The 18,626-nt window shown below is 46.8% G+C and overlaps 1 protein-coding gene across 4 annotated transcripts in view; it reads left to right on the top strand.

Annotated features, from left to right (window-relative positions):
- The window catches only part of Abcc5 (ATP binding cassette subfamily C member 5), an 84,332-nt gene that overhangs the window by 43,117 nt on the left and 22,589 nt on the right, over nt 1–18,626 (top strand). For all 4 annotated transcript variants that reach the window (XM_003477051.5, XM_063261135.1, XM_063261133.1 and 1 more), the window contains 11 exons: nt 1,310–1,381; nt 3,478–3,602; nt 3,720–3,792; nt 5,170–5,373; nt 5,936–6,079; nt 8,279–8,381; nt 10,865–11,049; nt 11,512–11,658; nt 11,910–12,039; nt 16,953–17,106; nt 17,190–17,318. In XM_003477051.5, the coding sequence (XP_003477099.1) occupies nt 1,310–1,381; nt 3,478–3,602; nt 3,720–3,792; nt 5,170–5,373; nt 5,936–6,079; nt 8,279–8,381; nt 10,865–11,049; nt 11,512–11,658; nt 11,910–12,039; nt 16,953–17,106; nt 17,190–17,318 (1,466 nt within the window). The remainder of the gene's footprint in view (nt 1–1,309; nt 1,382–3,477; nt 3,603–3,719; nt 3,793–5,169; nt 5,374–5,935; nt 6,080–8,278; nt 8,382–10,864; nt 11,050–11,511; nt 11,659–11,909; nt 12,040–16,952; nt 17,107–17,189; nt 17,319–18,626) is intronic.

The following is an 18,626-nucleotide window of genomic DNA, read 5'->3' as shown; positions in this document are numbered from 1 at the left end:
GGCCTTGGGGCCCACAGTGGCCTTTTAAGCTCATCTGGCTTTCCTTGTAGATTTCCAGCACTGCCTGTTGAGGTCATTATCTTCCTTGATGGTGTTGTCAGCCCCCTTTGTGCGCAGTCTCTGCATTACCATGTTCCAGTCAATGGCAGATAAAAAATATTTGGGGAAAATTGAATCTGTATTGAATGTGTACAGACTTTTTTCTTGCCTAAAAAGTGTATGAACAGTGCTTTTCATAGCATTTCCATTGTATTGGGTATCATAAGCTGCCCAGAGCTAACTTACAGTATATTGGAGAATGTATGTGGGCGACATACAAATATTATACTTGTTTATACAAGAGATTTGAGAGCCCACAAATTTTGTCATCCTTGAGGTCCTGGAAGCAATCACCCGTAGACACTGAAGGATGCCTGTATTCAGTTAATCACAGGCTTTGTTTTCCTTTTTCTTTTCTTTTTTTTCTTTTCTTTTCTTTTTTTTTTTTTTTTTTTTGAGACAGGATCTCTTATGCAGTTCAGGCTGGGCTTGAGCTCACTTTGTAGCCCAGGCTGGCCTTGAATTTGCAACTATCCTCCTGCCTCAGCCTCCCAAGTGCTGGAATTACAGGCGTGTGCCACCATGCCCAGCTGTTTTCCATTTTTATTTGGGATTGATTGCAAAAATATTCCTTACAGCTGGGTGTGGTGATACATACTTATATTCCCAGCACTTGGGAGGCTGAGGCAAGAGGATCATTGCAAGTTCGAGATGAAAAAAAAAAAATATATATATATATGATTACCATTGCCAGGTGTGGTAGCACACACCTCTAATCCCAGCACTCTGGAGGCTGCAGCAGGATTGCTGCAAGTTCAAGGTCATCCTGGGCTACACAGTGAGACCCTATCTCAAAAAAAAAACCAAAATAAAAATGATTATCAGGAGCCGGGCTCAGTGGCATAGTTGCCTGTCTGGCAAGTTCGAGATCGTGAGTTTGATCCCCAGTACAAAAAAAAAAAAGACTACTAGCAAAGTTGGAAAGAGGCAGACTTTATAAAACTCACTGTAGGATACTGCGGTGTGTGCGGCACATTTAGTTTTCTCAAAGGCCCTCTATTGCATCACGTCAGCATAGCCCACAGAAGCCACGCGAGGTGTGCCGCTGAGGAAATAAAGGACAGTGGACTGTCCAGTCTTGAGGATGACAGTTCTCATATTGAAGGGCTAAAGTGAATTCATGTTTCCTCGAGGAAATCCTTCGTGGGTGCTTAGGGCGAGTGATCAGCAGTGACCTCATGACCATCCTGTCTTTGTATGCTCTGTCCAGGGTAAACTGGTTGGAATCTGTGGCAGTGTGGGAAGTGGAAAAACCTCACTCATTTCAGCTGTTTTAGGCCAGGTAAGGTTTTGGTTATGGGCCTCAGTATTTTCTGTTTTTTCGTCAGGACTCTGCATATCAAACATCTTAGGGAAAATAACTCATTTGCTACAGAGAATCATGAGAGGCAGAGACAAAAGAACTTTGGTCTGTGCTGGGCACCCATTTCCACCCTTGACTTATCTTCCCTCTGCAAGGGTGCAGCGGACGTCTGATGAGTGATTGAAGGATGCCCCAGCCGGCATCACATGTTCCCTTCTACCCTATTCCTCACTCCTATTGGGCACTGAGTCTGGGGTCTTCACACTGAACTGTGTCCCCAGCCTTTTTTCAGAAGGATTTTGTTTAGAGACAGAATTATGCGAAGGTAGGGCTCAAACTTGTTCTGCTGCGTCCACTTCCCACGTGCTAGGATGATAGGCCCGCACCACCACGCCCGGCTTCCTTGTGTGTCCTGAGTGCCCTCAGTGTGCCAGATAGTGTTGGGAAGTAGTAAGGATAAGAAATGGACAGACAGCCCGCACTGTGACAGAGGGTTCAGTTGCACTAGGAGGCTTTGATCCATGATCATAATTGCACTTGGCTCTCAGCCTCACCAGCAAAGAGTTGCACCCTCAAGGAGTTCATGTCCAGAGGCTGGGCCATCTGGATATGCAAGGCAGCGAGGGAGCTGTGCACAGAGGGTCCATCTGATGGCTCAGCATTGAGAGTGCGGGGTGGGACAAGGGGCCCTGAGACAAGTTGTCTTTACAGTGTTTTGGAGCCAGGTGATCAAGAAGAACCGGTGCTTGCATGCTTTTAAACCAGCCTAAACTAGCTTGCCTTGGATGGCTGACATGAGCACAGGCACAGGATTATTACTAGCTCTTGACGGCAAGGTCCCCTTAAGTTGCTTTTCTATATTGAGGACCGGAAACAGACAGGGGAAAGGTGGCGTTTCTGTAGCCTCCAGGTTAGCAGGTATTTCCTTGTCCTGTTTGCTGTCAGCTGCACAGTTGGTGAGCCGTGGCCCTTCTAGAAGGCATCCTTCCAGCCTGTGGCTCCCTCCAGTCCTTGGGCCCAGCTGCAGTCTTTGTAAAAATCATCAGCTTCCTAGGTGACTTCTGATAATCAGCCAGATCTGCCGGCCACTGATACGACAGAGCCCACAGGCCAGGGTTAGGAAAAGGTCACTTTCTAATGGCGCTCAGGAACCCAGCAAGACACAGCTTTTTTAGGGGTTGACTGCCAGGTGGCACTTGGCTTCTGGATCGGTCCTAGCAGCGCTGTCTCTGGAGAGCAGCAGTGTTAGTACTGGTCAGCCCTGCTTCCTCAGGGTTTAACTCCTTGGTGGCATTGCTGCCCCGTGGGTTTCTGGAGCTTTGACTTCACACCAGAGTGCTTCCTAGTTTGGGTGATTCCATGCTGCTGAGTCTCAGGGTCTGGCATTTACAATGTGCATGATGGCATTTGAGGGGACAGGTTCATTACTCATTACATGGTCAGTGAACAGTGTGCTTCGGACCCTCAGCTTTCCAGCCCAAAACAGATGTCCATTATCAGCCTCCACAGGGACTGTCCTGACTGTGGGTTGTGGCTGTGGACTCTAGGGCACGTGGTGCCTCATACCAACTCTGAGGTGGAGGGGACCATATATATGTCTATGGCTGCTGTGTAATGCAGGTTGATCATATGGAGCTTTTCCCCTGGGCCTCATTTCACCGAAGCAGCTGGTGTAGCCAGCATCCTGGCTAGATCCTCTGGCCAAGGTGGCCTGCCCTGGCCTCAAGCATTTGCTGTAAATCCTTAGTGTCCTCCCCCGGAAATTTCTAAGGTCCCTCACATGTATGCTTCACGTAGCTAAACAGTTAGGGGTAGGGAGGAAAGAGTGGGAAATAGGTCAGTGGGTTCCTGAGTGAAGCATCTGTTCTTCCGAGTTGTGTTTATGCTGGGCTCCTGTCATGCCTAAGCAAGGATAACTTCAGTTTTCTTTGCTGCTGTAACTCCTGTGGAAAAGAGATGGGATCCAGACTTGAGTCCAGAAAGGAGCTCAGGAAATAGCCAAAGCTTGAGACTCGGTTGCAGGGGGGCTGATGGTTGTGAGTGATGATTCCATTGGGCGGTGTCTGTCTCCCTAGATGACACTTCTAGAGGGCAGCATTGCAATCAGTGGAACCTTCGCTTATGTGGCCCAGCAGGCCTGGATCCTCAATGCCACTCTGAGAGACAACATCCTCTTTGGGAAGGAATTTGATGAAGAAAGGCAAGGAATGTTTGGTTTCTGTCATGCTTTCCATCTTGGCCACGTGAGACACAAGGCAACCCGTCAGCAGGCTCTGTCCCAACCATGTCCCTGACCCTGTTGCTTTGTGTCCTTCAGATACAACTCAGTACTGAATAGCTGCTGCCTGAGGCCTGACTTGGCCATCCTCCCCAACAGCGACCTGACTGAGGTACTACTGGCCTTGCGCCCCACCCCCTGTGTGATGGGCAGCGCGTTTAGCAGGGAGGGTTGCGGGGACTGTGGAGGTATGTGCTGCATGCTGGGGAGAAGGCTTCATGTCACAGGGAGCGTGCTTTCACTGGGCCTCTATATTAGGAAGGTATCTGTCTATTCCTTAGCACAGGACCATTAACACTGCCAGTTCTAAGTACATCAGTATTTCACATGTGTGTTTTAAACAAAATCCCATTGTGGTTTTGGAGTTGGTGTTTTTACTCTCCTTAGATACTGTGTTTTGGAAACGATGGTGTGTTGGCCTGGTGGCTGAGCTTCTCCCCTAGGCTTCGTCTTGCCTGCTGCTTCCTCCTCAGATGGTCCGCAGTTTTACTCAGCTGATTTCAGCTAAATTCCTCAAGCTAGATTTGTCGAGTGGCTTAATTCGTTCAGAGGTTCTAATTGTGGTGCAGTCCGGATCCGCTTGGCAGCTTTGCCCTTCCCGGAACATGTTTGAAAGGCAGCTGGTGAGGCCGCACCAGACCCAGGCTCCGCAGTCTGTTCTCACAGGCCTCGCCGGTGGCCATGGTGCATGCCGAGCCTGAGAACCTCTGGATTAGTCAAATGTCATTTAAGGACAAGATTTAAAAATAACAAACAGAGCCAGTTAACCCTGGCCACTGATTCGTCTGTCCATGTGGTAACAATCCCCAGGTGCTGGCCATGTGCCAACAACACATGCAGCAGCTGCTTTGCACTGGTAGAGGACCAGGGCAACCATCTGTACCCTCGTGGGTAAAGCATACAGCTGAGGGACAAGAGACCCAGCAGGTGGGCACCTAGTAATATGAAGGGAAAAACACCCTTTTTGGGATGTGAGCAGTTAAGGGGTTCAGAGAGTTCCCAGAGAAGCAGGTACCAGAACCGAACAGGAGTGACGTTTGTCTTGTGTGTTCATGGTGCACATATGATTGTAAGTGCCTCTGATTCCAGGGTTTGGAGGGAGAATTGTGCTGTGATTGTGAGGGCTGCCAGGGAGTTGGGGTGAAGGGTCTGTGCTATATGTGATGTTGCAGTGTTCAGAGTCTGTCGGGGCTCCTGAGGGCTAAGCACGGGTAAGATGCGGTCAGTTCTGTGTTTGGGAAGTCACTTCCTTCCCTGTAGAGAATGGACCAGAAGGGGTGGGCAGGAGCAGCGGCCAGGCCAGATGTAGGAGTGATTGGTCCTCAGGGGGTGATGGGCTGGCTCCAGTTCCTAGAAGAATCACAGCAGCTGGCAGTACAGCCAGGTGGTGTTCAAGAGAGTGAGGCTGGTGTGGATGTGACTCGGGCATCCACAGAGCACCATTCTGGACTTTAACTAAAGACTTTGCTGTGCTTCTTGGGTCCTGTAGATTGGGGAGCGAGGAGCCAACCTGAGCGGTGGACAGCGCCAGAGGATCAGCCTTGCCCGGGCCTTGTACAGTGACAGGAGCATCTACATCCTGGACGACCCCCTCAGTGCCTTAGATGCCCATGTGGGCAACCACATCTTCAACAGTGCTATCCGGAAGCACCTCAAGTCCAAGACAGTTCTGTTTGTCACCCACCAGTTACAGGTACAGCACACCTTCCCAGGCTGCCCACCTTGGCCTGGGAGATCAAGGTAGGGAGGTGGGCTTGGTGCAGGTGTCTCTGTGGGGTGACTGCAGATTTCAGGAATCAGGTTTTCAGTTGACAGGCAGCCACTTTAGAAAGCCACTTAAGGTTGATGCTGTTTTCAAGCTAAATGTTCCTTCCTTCTGCCCCAGAAAACTGTAATTCTGTTTACTTCTGAGTATAGTTGAGTGGTGTGAAACAACATGAAGCTTGTGTAGCTCCACCAGCAGATTCATGTTGGAAACAGGAAGTGCTCTTTAATTATTAACCCAAGGCACAGTAAAGCAGAGCTTCTCAGTCTCGCACTGTGGAAGTTTGGGGCTGATGGCTCTTGGTTGGGGTGGAGGTGCTGCTCTAGATGCCAGGAGTACCTACCTCTTCCCCCAGTTTTGATAACAAAAAAGTTTCCAATGTCATCATCTGTTCCTGGGGTGCACAAGTCGCCCCCGTTGAGACCCACTGAGCCTTTGAATACATTGCACCAGTATCAGTCATGCTCAGTTGACCCTCCTCTGTCTCTAGTACCTTGTTGACTGTGATGAAGTGATCTTCATGAAAGAGGGCTGTATCACCGAGAGAGGTACCCACGAGGAGCTGATGAACTTAAATGGGGATTACGCCACCATTTTTAATAACCTGTTGCTGGGAGAGACGCCCCCTGTTGAGGTAAGGTCTGCTAGGTTTTTGGGGTGTCCTTCCCATGCAGGGCAGGCGTGATTTATGTGTGATGGAGAGAGCTCAGCTGATAAGGGATCTGCACCTGATTGACAGGGGCCCTGGGTTCTGGTGCTCCTGCACTGTGCTGATTCTGTTCTAGGCAGCAGGGTAGGGGAGGTAAGTCAGATTCTTCTGTCACCAAGAACTTACTAATAGGAAGATGAGTAGGTTCTGTGGTCTTAGCTTGGCTTCCTGAACTCCATCAACTTGGTTGCAGGGGTGTGAAGCTCTTTTTAAATAAGCAAATAAGGTGCCAGGGAAGGGACATTCAGTGCCGCGTGCATGTGGAAGCGATCCATGGCATCTTGACTGCTCACTCGGCAATCTTTAATACCTGGCACGTTCCAGTTCATTGGATTAGGTGTTTTATAGCTACCACCCTATTTAGTCATTTGGTTGAAGCTATGTGGTCAAACACGATTATCTTCCATTTTCACAGAGGAGGGAACTGAAGTTCAGAAAAGCCAAGCAGCTCGCTAATGAGGGTGACCTGACCTTCAGTACTCTGCGCCTCGAGTTCAGTCCACACCCAGAGCTCCCCATGCCTTCGCTGGGGTGCCAGGTGCTGCATGTCAGGGGCGTATGTCCTTAGGGGCGGCCAGAGAGGCTGTTTCTCCTCCTCATCAGCTGTCCTTGCTGGGGGTCCCAAGGTGACTTAGACTAAGTCTAAACCCTAGTCCTGTGGCTGCCTGGTCATTCTGGTATCAGAGTGAGATGAAGGCAGACAGTTTTGGACCTTTTGGGGGAGTCTTATCTCAGTGTTTGGGGTTTCATCCCAGGCACCATACAGACAGCTGAGCCTAGTGAATTTTAGGCTACCCTCTGTAACTCACACCTTCTTGGCATCAGAGGTTTCTGTAACTCACACCTTCTTGGGATCAGACATTTCCCTGAGACACCCTGATCCACCTTGAGCTGTCCTGGCCTCTCTCTGTGGCTGTCAGGGCCCTGTGATTTCCGTGGATTATTTCCTTGTCTTAGGAGCAGGGTGGTGTCTGCCTTTCAAAATTGTCAAATTGACTATATTAAATAACATGTAGTGTTTTTCTTCTTGTAAGTTGTCAGCAGAGTAGTATCCTTTCAGATGGTGCATGTATTCATGCACTGTGATAAATACACAGTTCAGAGCCCTATCTTTTTTTTTTTTTCAGAGCCCTATCTTTTGTCCCAGATGTGGCTCTAAGTTTTATACTTTTAAATTTTCACTGTCAATTTAAAGTCCACCAGAGGCATAAGGCTGAAAATATGTTGGAATTGAATGTACTGAACTATATGAAGGGAATTTCCTATATAAAGATGAAATAGGAAGTTGGGCTGGAGAACATTAAATAGTTTCACTTGTCTCAGGTTCAACTTGGTGCTTGTGTTTTGGATCACACCGTGTCCTTGGCAGGCCCTTGTGAGGGCTGTGGCCCTGCATCAGATGTCATCTCTGTCCTTCAGGGACTGGCAGCATTCTGGGGAGGACCTTGCTTTGATCTTTTCCCAGGGAGCTGACACCGACAGGCGTAGTGTATACCCTGTGCTATCAGAGTGCCTGGGCTAGCTCCTCACTCTACAGAAGTGGACATTGCCCCATAAAAGATAAAAATGGAAGGGTGGAACCCATCTGAATGGGGGCCACTGTGACTGGGCTTGGGATGAGGCCAGGGACACTCCAGGCGGTGTACAGAAAGGAAATTCCAGTGTGAGGGGCATTGTCTTCACACCAGGGTGACTAGAGGGCAGCAGCCTCTGGAAGCAGTGAAACAGGAGAGGAACTTGGAGAACCAGGGTAGGGCAGAGTCAAGCCTAGAAGGGTCTGGGTTTATCCTGTGGCGGAGGGGAAAACAATTGGATCCATGGACTTGATACGCGCTGTGGAGGACAGAGACAGGAGGAGTGGACTCCCGCTGTCATACTTTGGAGGGAATGAGAACAGAATGAAGTAAGTCTTCAGTGCTTGGAATTTAGGTCTCAAATGACTTTAGGGACAGCAAATGTCAGCTAACTGACAGGGTAGAAACCATGATCTCAAAGATGGAGGGAGCTGAAATAGAAGAACCTGAGCAAAGCCAGCAGATGATTCTGGTATGGGTTTGCTGTGAATGTTCATCTAGGTGACTGTATCGTGACACTTTTTTTTTTTTTTTGACCATTTTTTACTAGATCAACTCAAAAAAGGAGAACAGTGGTTCACAGAAGAAATCACAAGACAAGGGTCCTAAAACAGGATCAGTAAAGAAGGAGAAAGCAGTGAAGCCAGAGGAAGGTAACGACCCTGTAGAAACATTCAGATTTCTCACTGAAGCCCATCAGGAACAGTGCCGCAGGCACCCTGTCTTCATACTGGTTGACTCACAGAATTCATAGATGGTACTGGGAGACCCCTTGTGTTTGCTTAAACAGGAGGTGTAAGCATGACCTTGGATTCTCCACCTTCTCTTCCTCTGCAGGGCAGGCGCCGGCCTGGGCAGGGGTAGGGAAGGCTGAGTGATCCCAGACGAGGGAACAGGCGTGGTGGGGAGAAGTGTGCTGCATCCAGCTCTGTGTCATGGCAGGGGGCATCTGGTCCTGACCATAGCACAGCAGAACTTTTTTTATTTTATTTTATTTTTTTTTTTTTACAGCAGAACTTTTTGATAAGAGTTAAAGCTAGTGATTTTTTTCCAACTTGGCTTTCCTTATCCAGAGCCCTTGCTTTTGCTTTGTTTTGTTTTTCAACCCTTTCAAAATTTTTGAGACAAGGGCTTGCTAAAGTGCTCATGTGCTGGCTCACGCTTGTGATCCTCCTGTCTTAGCCATCTTGTTTCTTAAACCCTTTGACCGTTTGCAATAACGAGGGCAGTTTCATCTTTGTGAATTGTAAGCTGCATGTTAACGTTTAAATTCTAAAAAAAAATTGCAGCTTGTCTTAAAGCTCTCTTGTTTTGAGGTTATCTCCGTCTCACACTGCTGAGCCTGGGACTTCCCTGGGTTTACCACTGAGTTAGGGATGGGCCTCTTTTCACATTACTGTCCTTGAAACTAGAGCAGACATTCGGTGTTAGGAGATGACATGCTGATTTATCACTGTCTGCCTTGTTCTTTCAAGAGAACAAGCATGAATTTTGAATTTAGGCATGATTTAAAGGGCTTTGTTGACACACCCAAAAAATAAACAGCATAAAAAGCTGAGACATCTGTTAGTTCCTGCCACAAGCAGCCTAAGTCAGCACATCACCAGGGAGGGAGCACTTGCATTCATGTAGCCGCTAACCTAGCTCCTCCTAACTCTAATGCTTAGGCAGGCACTGCTTATCCCAGAGTTGTTAAAAGTTGTCTGTTGAGGAGGCAGCGGCTTCCCGAACGGCTGTCTCGTATATTCTCAAGTCAGCATTAATTATCAGACCACACCAGGAAGACCCTAAGAGATGTGCTAGAGCCTTTCCTCCAGCAGCCAGCCCGTCACCATGGCCTGTGGCAGTTGTCTCCTGACACTCCGGCTGCATTGCCCCCCCAGGTGTGGCAGATTCTTACCCAGTATTACAGCTGCCTCCTTTTCAATCAGTCCTCCACACAGACAGCTGAGAGAACTACTTAAAAACAGGGACCGTCCTGCCGGAAGCCTTTCAGAAGCCACCTGTTTTCAAAGCAGTGCTTTCTACCTTTATCTTGGTGTGGCATACATGCGTGCGCGTGTACACACACACACACACACACACACACACACACTCTCACACTCACTCTCTCTCTCTGCTAATTTGTAGGTAGTGTGGGGAGGTAGGAGAGCACAGAGACAGCTGGTCTTACAGTGCTGCCATCCTGGTCCACCTGGCCTAGCAAGCTGGGGAGTCCAGTCTGCACACACATGTGATCCAGTCTCTTGAGTGAAAGGAAGCTGTGAGAGGAAACTCGGATGCCTGTCGTGGGCCACCGTGTCTCTCTCAGTGCATGGCAGGGCTGTCTGTGCCATTTGGCGGCATTCTCCCTGTGTGCCCGTCCCCATGCTGTCTCCTCTGCCTGCTGACTCTAACTGGCTTGCTGAGAAGCAGCATAGGTTGTCCAGATAGTCTTACCGATCCCCCTGCCCCTGCCCATGGCTCTGTGCATATTTTATCATGTCATGTTGACCTGCCCGGCCTCCAGAGTGTGGTACAAGCCTTAGCCAGGTCCTCAAAGGCTGGGCCTGGTCTCAAGCCTCCTTCCTGCTCCTGCAGGGCCTCATTGTGGGCCGCTGTGTAGTAGGTGCTCAGTAAATGTTAAGTGGATGAAAGAATGGGTGACGAAGAAGAAGTCATTCTAATCCAGAGCCCTGGGAAACGGTAGGCTGGTTCTGCTGCTGTATAGCTGGCTCACTCGGGGGAGTAGCTCTTCTTAAGAGGAAAACTTGGTAAATCAGTTTAATTGAGTAGGATCTATTTGAATACAACAAAAATGATTCACCAGTCTGGCAGCTCTCGGAACAGAGCAGGTTCTGAAAACTGGCAGTATGACTTGAGTGCTTACTGTGTAGGGAAACAGAAGTATGCATGGAAAGTAGCTTACCTGCTAACGGCTCAAGCAACACCAGTTAGGTGGTTGCAGCCTGTCTTGCAGCTCAGTCAGTCAGTTAGCTACACATCCTCCTGCTACCCTCCAGAGCTCGGTTACTGTGGTTGCCATGTATTGGTTGGGTCTTTGGTGGCCTTGCAGGTACCCAGTCCAAATGCCTGGCCTCCTACAAAATTTATTTCACTCTTCTCTTCTAAGTTCGTTTCTTTTTTCACTTACTAGGACAGCTTGTGCAGCTGGAAGAGAAGGGGCAGGGCTCAGTACCCTGGTCGGTGTATGGTGTCTACATCAGGGCTGCAGGGGGCCCGTTGGCATTTCTGGTCATCATGGCCCTTTTTGTGCTGAATGTGGGCAGCACTGCCTTCAGCACCTGGTGGCTGAGCTACTGGATCAAGCAAGGAAGTGGGGTAAGACTCCTCGCCCTGGAAGAGTGGCGCGTCTGGAATGCGGCTGTCTCTCCCTGGTTCCTGGCCATTCTTAGGGGGGCTCATTTAGTCTTTACTTAAAAGGAGCAATGAATGAGATTTTCCAGGATGAAAAGACGAGTCCTTCGCGTAGTCCCACAAGAAAGGAAACACAAAACAAAGCTCTGACCAGCTCACAGGTCTGTGGAGTATCTACAGGCCATCTGTGCTCCTCCATAAAAGCAGGAAAGGGAGACTGGGATGCACTCAGCAGCACAGCGTGTTGCGTAGCACTCGTGAGGCCGAGGACTCAGCCCAACACTAAGAGGAGAAAGGAGAAAGGGGTGGCAGAGGCTGGCCGTGTTCTCCTCAGGCAGCTCCCAGGTCACTTCCTGTGGCCTGCCCTGGACAGGGGCTCCTGGCTGTCTTCAGGGCCCTGCCTCACAGAGCCTTTCCTCCCTGCAGAACACCACAGTGACCCGAGGGAATAGGACCTCCGTGAGCGACAGCATGAAGGACAATCCCCTCATGCGGTACTACGCCAGCATCTATGCCCTCTCCATGGCAGTCATGCTGATCCTGAAAGCCATTCGCGGGGTCGTTTTTGTCAAGGTACGCCGTAGTGGACCCATGCCACACCTCCGCTCCCGGGCAACCACACAGGCAGCTTCAGTGTGGCATCTCGGGGTTTCTAGGGGCCTCGCAGCAGGGTGGCCTCCGTCAGAAAGACATTCTGCTAGAGATTGTATGTGCTTCCTACCTTTGGGAGTAGATGTTTTGCAGATCTGTGTCCTGGTTAAGCAGGAATGGAACCTGCCTGAGTCTTGAGTCTCAGGGCCCTGATTACGTTGTCTGCCCTGCAGGGAACACTGCGAGCCTCCTCCCGGCTCCACGATGAGCTTTTCCACAGGATCCTTCGAAGCCCCATGAAGTTTTTCGACACCACCCCCACAGGGAGGATTCTCAACCGGTTTTCCAAAGACCTGGATGAAGGTATTTCTGGTTGTCCTCTCTTTTATGCTTTCAAGCACAGCCCTGCTCTTTGCATCTCCCACCTTTTCAGATGACCCCAGATGTGTGACCTCAGAGGCCTGAGTTAGCAGAGAGGCTTTGGATAGAGTCTGGGATTCCAGAGCACCTCTTTACTGGGAGCAGGCTAACAGCATTGCCTTCGCACAAGGGTGGGCTTCCTGCACTTCCCCTAGTTCAACCACTGCCTGCCTAGGGCAGCTGGTGTCCAAGACGGTCTAGTAACTCACCCACAGTCGTACAACTGTGGGATGAGCAAGGTGGGATTTAATGGAGTGTGGATCTTTCTGACTCTGAAGCTGGACTTTTGTGTTTACTGCACCTCGGCTGCCTCAGTGGCAGGAGTTTGTTCTGGTGCTGATCATGAGGTGGGCTCATGAACAGCATTATAGGAATCTAAGCAGCCAAATTGATAAATTTGAAATATTTAAAAATTTTATTTAAGAAGAAAAAGAAAAAAAGACAGAAAAAGGGTACAAGTTATACAGAATTTCAGAAAAAAAAATAAACAAGAAATCACTAGTTAATAAATTACATATTGTCATTTTAGAAATAGTTGTTCAAGTTACAAAATTAAAACATATAAAGTGGACATTCAAACAGTGAGACTGCAAATAGTTCTGTTCAATGATCCAACAAAACTCAGTAATATGGTTATCTATTTTACACATTTAAATATACATGCAGTTATATCCTTTAGAGCACTGTCTTTTCCTCTATTTTTTACAATGACAGTTACACATTTTCGGTTTTATTACTCCCACAGTTCTTATTACTTTTTTTTTTGAAGAGAATAAAACCAAATGTGACATAACAAAACAGAGTCAGTCAAATCAAAAGGATGGACATAATACATAATGTAAAAACACAATACAAGGTGATCAACAATGGTTACCATAATGCCTCCCGCTATCTCCAATAGAATTGCCTATATCATCAGTTATAATAAAATTGAACAAAACAGTAAAGAACAAACCAATGAAACCAAAACATTGGAGACATTATAGGACTTCAAAAGACGATAATAGTCAAATCAGAATGGGCGTCATAGTGAATCTTACTGTCTTCACAGTTGTCTTCACTCTCAAACTTAGTACTATCAAGCAAAACAGAATAGAGTAAAATCAGTCAAAACAAGATGGTGAGAGCAATACAGGGTTTCAAATCAAGTTAATAGGAAATCAAAGTGGGTTACTATATCTTGCTGTTTTTTATTTATTTTTCCCTTAATTAAAAAGATAAAAATAAAAAAGTAAATAATAAAAAAAGGAGATTGAGGTAAAAGAAGACATAACAACAAAACAGCACAGGTCAAAACATAACCATTTAAGCAAAATAGTGTTTCACCACAAGATATCCCGACATAAAAGTAGTTACCATAGTGTCTCTTTCCTTGAAATCTTTGAGTATAACTTCGTATACTGTAGCAACAAACACATCAAGACAATGTAAAACCATTCAAGAGAATGACAGTATTACAGGGTATTTAGAACCAACTAACAGAAAATGAACAATGGTTTCTGTGTAATCTCCTTGTCTATAAATGTTGTTTATATTATTACATATAATAAAATCCAATAATATACAACATGTTAAGACCGATAGAGACAGAAGAACAAAAGCTTGATGGGACTTCAAGAGGATATTAAATCAGCACTACCTATTATGATGTCTTGTTTTCTCCAAAATGGCTGTTCCTACCATCCAACCTTCTCTGCCTCATTTCTGTTGAGCTCTTTTTCTGTCATTAGTTGTCGGTTTGTCCTCTTCATTTCGCTTTCTGCTCCATTCATTGTGGCCTCTCTGCCACTGTTTCTGGAATCTTCGTATTTTTCTTTTTTAGAATATCCTGCAGTATTCTCTGTAGGGTTGAATTGGTGGTTGCATGTTCCCCTAGTTCCTCTTTATCCTGGTAACACCTTGTTTCTCCATTAATTTCTCGGGACAGTTGTGCAGGATATATCAATCTTCGCTGGAGGTTATTATCTTTCAAAGGTTGAATTATTTTCCCCCACGCTCTTCGTGATTTGATGGTTTGTGCCGAGAAGTCTGCTGTAATTCTGATGTGATCTGTTTCTTGTCTCTGACGGCTTTTAATATTCATTCTTATATTGGATTTCTGGAATTTTGATTATTATATGTCTGGGTGTAGTACTATTTGGGTTGTAGGTGGCTGGGGTCCTGTATGCCTCATACATCTGAGTATCTTTACCTTTTGCTAAATTAGGGAAATTCTCCTGGATTATTTCTGTGAATAGCCTTTGTAGTTCATTTGCTTGTGTCCCTACTTCTTTCTTTACGTTCTTAAGTTATAGATCCTCTTATCATCTTCTAGCCTTTGTATTATTGCTGTTCGTTTCCTTGTTAATTTTAAGAAGTTTTTCATTTCATGCTCCCACCTTACAAATCTGTCCTCCAGTTCAGATAATCTATCCTTAGTGTCTTTCAAGCTGTTATGCCAGCTTTCAATAGAGTTTTTAGTTTCCTGGTAATCTCTTTGAACCTGCTTCACGTATTCTGTGTTTTCTCTATTTTCTCCATCAAACAATTCTCCCTTTTTTTCTGTTCTTCCATTCTACCATCTGTTTCTTCTTGGGCGGTGCTTAGCATTTCTCTAACCATTCTACTTATATCTTGCTTTATATCATTAAATACTTCACTTTTGAACTCGTCTATGCGGCTCTGGAGATACCGCTTTATGTCTATTGGTGCCATGTGTGATATTGCATGTTTTCTGTCCTCATTCTCCTTTGCATTTACCTTTCCTGGATCAGTGTTCTCAGGATTGGGGACTGAGGACCCTTTCTTGTTGCCTCCTCTTCTCTTTTTTTTTTTTTTTTTTTTTTGTCTTTTTCCTTTTTATCGGTACCAGGGATCGAACTCACAACTGCCTGCTTCCAAGGCAGGCGCTTATGCCACTGAGCTAAATCCCCAGCCCCCTCTTCTCATATTTTTTGTTCCTTCCATACAGGCATAATAGGAGGCCCAGTTTCTTTGTGGGTTACAGTTTGTTTGAATTTGCCAACTAGGTGTTCCTGCCCACTGCAGGGTACTAGAGAGAGACAGACTGGGGCAGCATATGTTGGGCCTGCCCTTCCAGGTCAACCTGCTGAAGGCTTTACTGCTAGGGCGCACCACCAGGGCAGGGATCTGGTTTGGGCTAGCCTACTGGGTCTTAGTCCGCGGCTTCACCCAGGTCAGGTGCTCCCCACCAATCCCACTTGAGAGGGGAATATGAGACTAAAGTCACTGCAGTGTCCTGTTCTGGCTAGTCTGCCTGGTCCCAGAATGTCCTCTGTTGGAGCCTCCTAGTCTATGGAAGGGTCCCTGTTCCTCTCACTCACTGCAAGTGATGCGGGACTCCCCGCCAGTCCCACTCTCAACTCCGTTCGCTGATTCCTGCTCTCAGAGCTTTCGCATTTCTATCCCTGCTGTGCCAATTCAGACGTAGCAGCAGCAGCAGGAAATTCAAGTCGCGGTTTCCAGAGGTGCGGGTTCCAGCTTCAGTACTGAGATTTTATCTGTTCCGATCATAGCATCGGGATTGCATTTCCAGTTGGTTTCTCTCAGCTTAGTTCATTCCTGGGTCGGCAGGGTATATCTCCCTTTGCTTAAGACTCCTCACACCGTACCATTCCTGGTTTCTAAGCTGGCTATCTCAGAGAGCCTCCATAGCTGCTGTTATCTATCCGCCATGTTCTCTCGGAAGTTCTTGATAAATTTGAAATTTAATTAGCTGAGCTCAGGACCACTTGTATACAGGACTCATACCACCACCCCACCCCTCCACCCCCGATTCAGAGTCCAAACAAGTGGTCCTGAACTGGAAAGTTTCAGAGCTTTTAAAACAGAGAACCACAAAAAGACAGCCTGTTGGAAACAGTTTAGCTAGAATCTTACATTAGGTTTTGGTTGACACCTGTACTCTGCTTCTTTTGTTGAGCAGGTTAATTTTTCTCCTTTGGGTGCAGCTCATTCTGCTTTTCTCAAGGGACTTGTACTCTGAGTAATTTTCCATTGTCCTGAGTCAAATGCGAGGCACTAGTTAAATGTAGGGCTCAAGATAGTGTCAGTTATGCCAAGCCACAACAATCGGTACAAAGTCATGGCTAGAGGTAGGAATCAGAGCCACCTGGCAACTGAACTGGTCCATAACATATTTCTGTGTCTGTTATATGCAAGCACACGCACAGACACACACACACACACACACACACACACAGGGAAAAAGTCAGTGCTATCAACATATCTGGGGTTTACAGAAGTCGGTCAGCCAAAAGAAAGCAAGGGATGAGGTAAGGAGATAGCCAAGGAGAGATGAAGAAAGTGCTGATACCTGGTGAAGGGTCTGTATCCTTACAACTTTTGAGTATGTTTACATTTTCCCTGTTGAAGGATTTCTTAAATGTTAGCAACAACTTTCTGATATTGCTAAGAATGTAAGTTCTCTTCATTTTGCTCTTTATTTTTCAAATATTTTACAACAAACACACAGAATTTGGTAAAGGGGAAAAGTGTCGCAAACGGGTAGGCAGGATAGTGACCAAATGAAAAGGGGTGGAGGTAGGGGCTGGGGATTTAGCTCAGTGGCGTAAGTGCCTGTCTTGCAAGCAGGCAGTCGTGAGTTCAATCCCTGGTACCGATAAAAAGGAAAAAGACAAAAAAAAAAAGAAAAAAGAAAAGGGGCGGGGGAGGGAGATTAAATTTCTTGTTCCAACAAAAATTAAAAGCAGCCAGATTTCTAAACTTTCTTTTGGTGGCAGCGTAAAGACAGTGCATCTTCCCGTGGGTTCTGTGCAGTTTGTTTTTGGTGTTGAGCGCCGTGTAGCTTGTGGCCAGCCTCAGCTCTGACGTCTGTGCCCTCCCGGTTTCCACAGTCGACGTGCGCCTGCCCTTCCAGGCCGAGATGTTCATCCAGAACGTCATCCTGGTGTTCTTCTGCGTCGGGATGATAGCTGGGGTCTTCCCGTGGTTCCTCGTGGCTGTGGGGCCCCTCGTCATCCTCTTCTCAGTGCTGCACATCGTGTCCAGGTAAGCTGGGGGCATTGGCGTCTGCCGGGGTGGAGAGGAAGTCAGGCCACCTGCGCCCATTGAGACCTGGAATCCGTTCGCAGGGTCCTGATTCGGGAGCTCAAGCGTCTGGACAATATCACGCAGTCTCCATTCCTCTCCCACATCACGTCCAGCATCCAGGGCCTCGCCACCATCCATGCCTACAGTAAAGGGCAGGAGTTTCTGCACAGGTGGGTGCTGCTGGGGTCCAGGGGCACCCCAGGCTTTAACAGGAGTCTCTGGTTTAGGGATGATAAAGCACGTTGCCAAGGGTGTGGGTGGTTTAAGGCACAGTGTATAATTAAAGTTCAGTCGTTTGAAACTCTCTTATGCAAATGGGAAGACAAAAACATAGACATCTATTGGCATTTGTTCCTGAAATGGTGTATTTGATGTTATTTTGCTTTTGGGGGAGGTAATAAAAGTGGTTACTGACATTAATCCAACATCTTATTTAGCCATTGAGTATTATTCACTTACGAATTTTACATGCACCGCCATTCTGGAGATGGGTATTAGCAGAGAGTGGGGCTAAACTACCTGTGCTGTATTGTAGGACCAGTGGGTAATCTGTGGTGCACCCATCCAGTGGGTTACTGTGTGGGCCTTAAAGAATGAGGCAGCTCTGCGGGACAGCGTTAGTGAAAGAACAGGGCACAGATCTGAGGGCTTAGCCTATTTCCTTTGGAGGGTGTGTTTGTGTGTGCAGCAGCTAGACTATCTGTGAAATAGTATGGGAGAAACCATTGCTTGTCCCTGGAGTGGAAACTGAGTAGCTGGAGGCTGGGCAGAAGAGAAAGGCTGATTTCCGGATAAGCTTTCTCTCAGTTTGAGTTTTCCTATCTTGTGCATATATTGCCTGTCCCAAAAATTAAATAATTGTCTCTTAAAATTTCAAATAGCAAAGTAGGAAAATTTATCTTCAGAATGTTTAATGACTCAGGAGAACACTTTCTGGCTTAAACAGAGAGTGGAGCCACGTGCAAGAAGGTGAGGCAGGTGCTTATGCTGCTGAGCTAAATCCCCAGCCCCAGTAAGGAGGATCTTGAGTTCAAGGTCACCCTGGGCTACATAGTAAGACACAGTCTGGATAAAAAATAAAAAGGGCTATGAATTTGTAACTCAGTGGTAGACTGTTCCCTGGATTCAAACTCCAGCACCACAAAAAAAATTAAGAAAGAAAAAAAAAGTGGAATAGATTGAATACATGTACACACAGTAAACGTAAGTGAATGGAAAAATTTCCAGAGGAAATGCAGTAGGGATTCCATTTGACTCTGCTGTTTCCCTTCTATGTATCTTCTCAAGAGTTAAGATATCGTGCATATGGTGATAAATGCATACCCATGAGTCTAAGCTTACTGGAATTTTACATTTTCCTATTTTTATTTCTTGTTCTAAATTTTATCTAAAAATTGCATAAAAAGGAAGCATGATTTTTTTTAAAAAAGTAAAACAAAGAAAGCAATCAGGGTGAAAAGACTACCTATAGAATGGGG

Source organism: Cavia porcellus, unplaced genomic scaffold (assembly GCF_034190915.1).
Source record: "Cavia porcellus strain 051 isolate PalLab524CR breed Dunkin Hartley unplaced genomic scaffold, mCavPor4.1 scaffold_14, whole genome shotgun sequence".
Classification (NCBI taxonomy): domain Eukaryota; kingdom Metazoa; phylum Chordata; class Mammalia; order Rodentia; family Caviidae; genus Cavia; species Cavia porcellus.
This window is presented reverse-complemented; position numbering and strand designations above follow the sequence as displayed.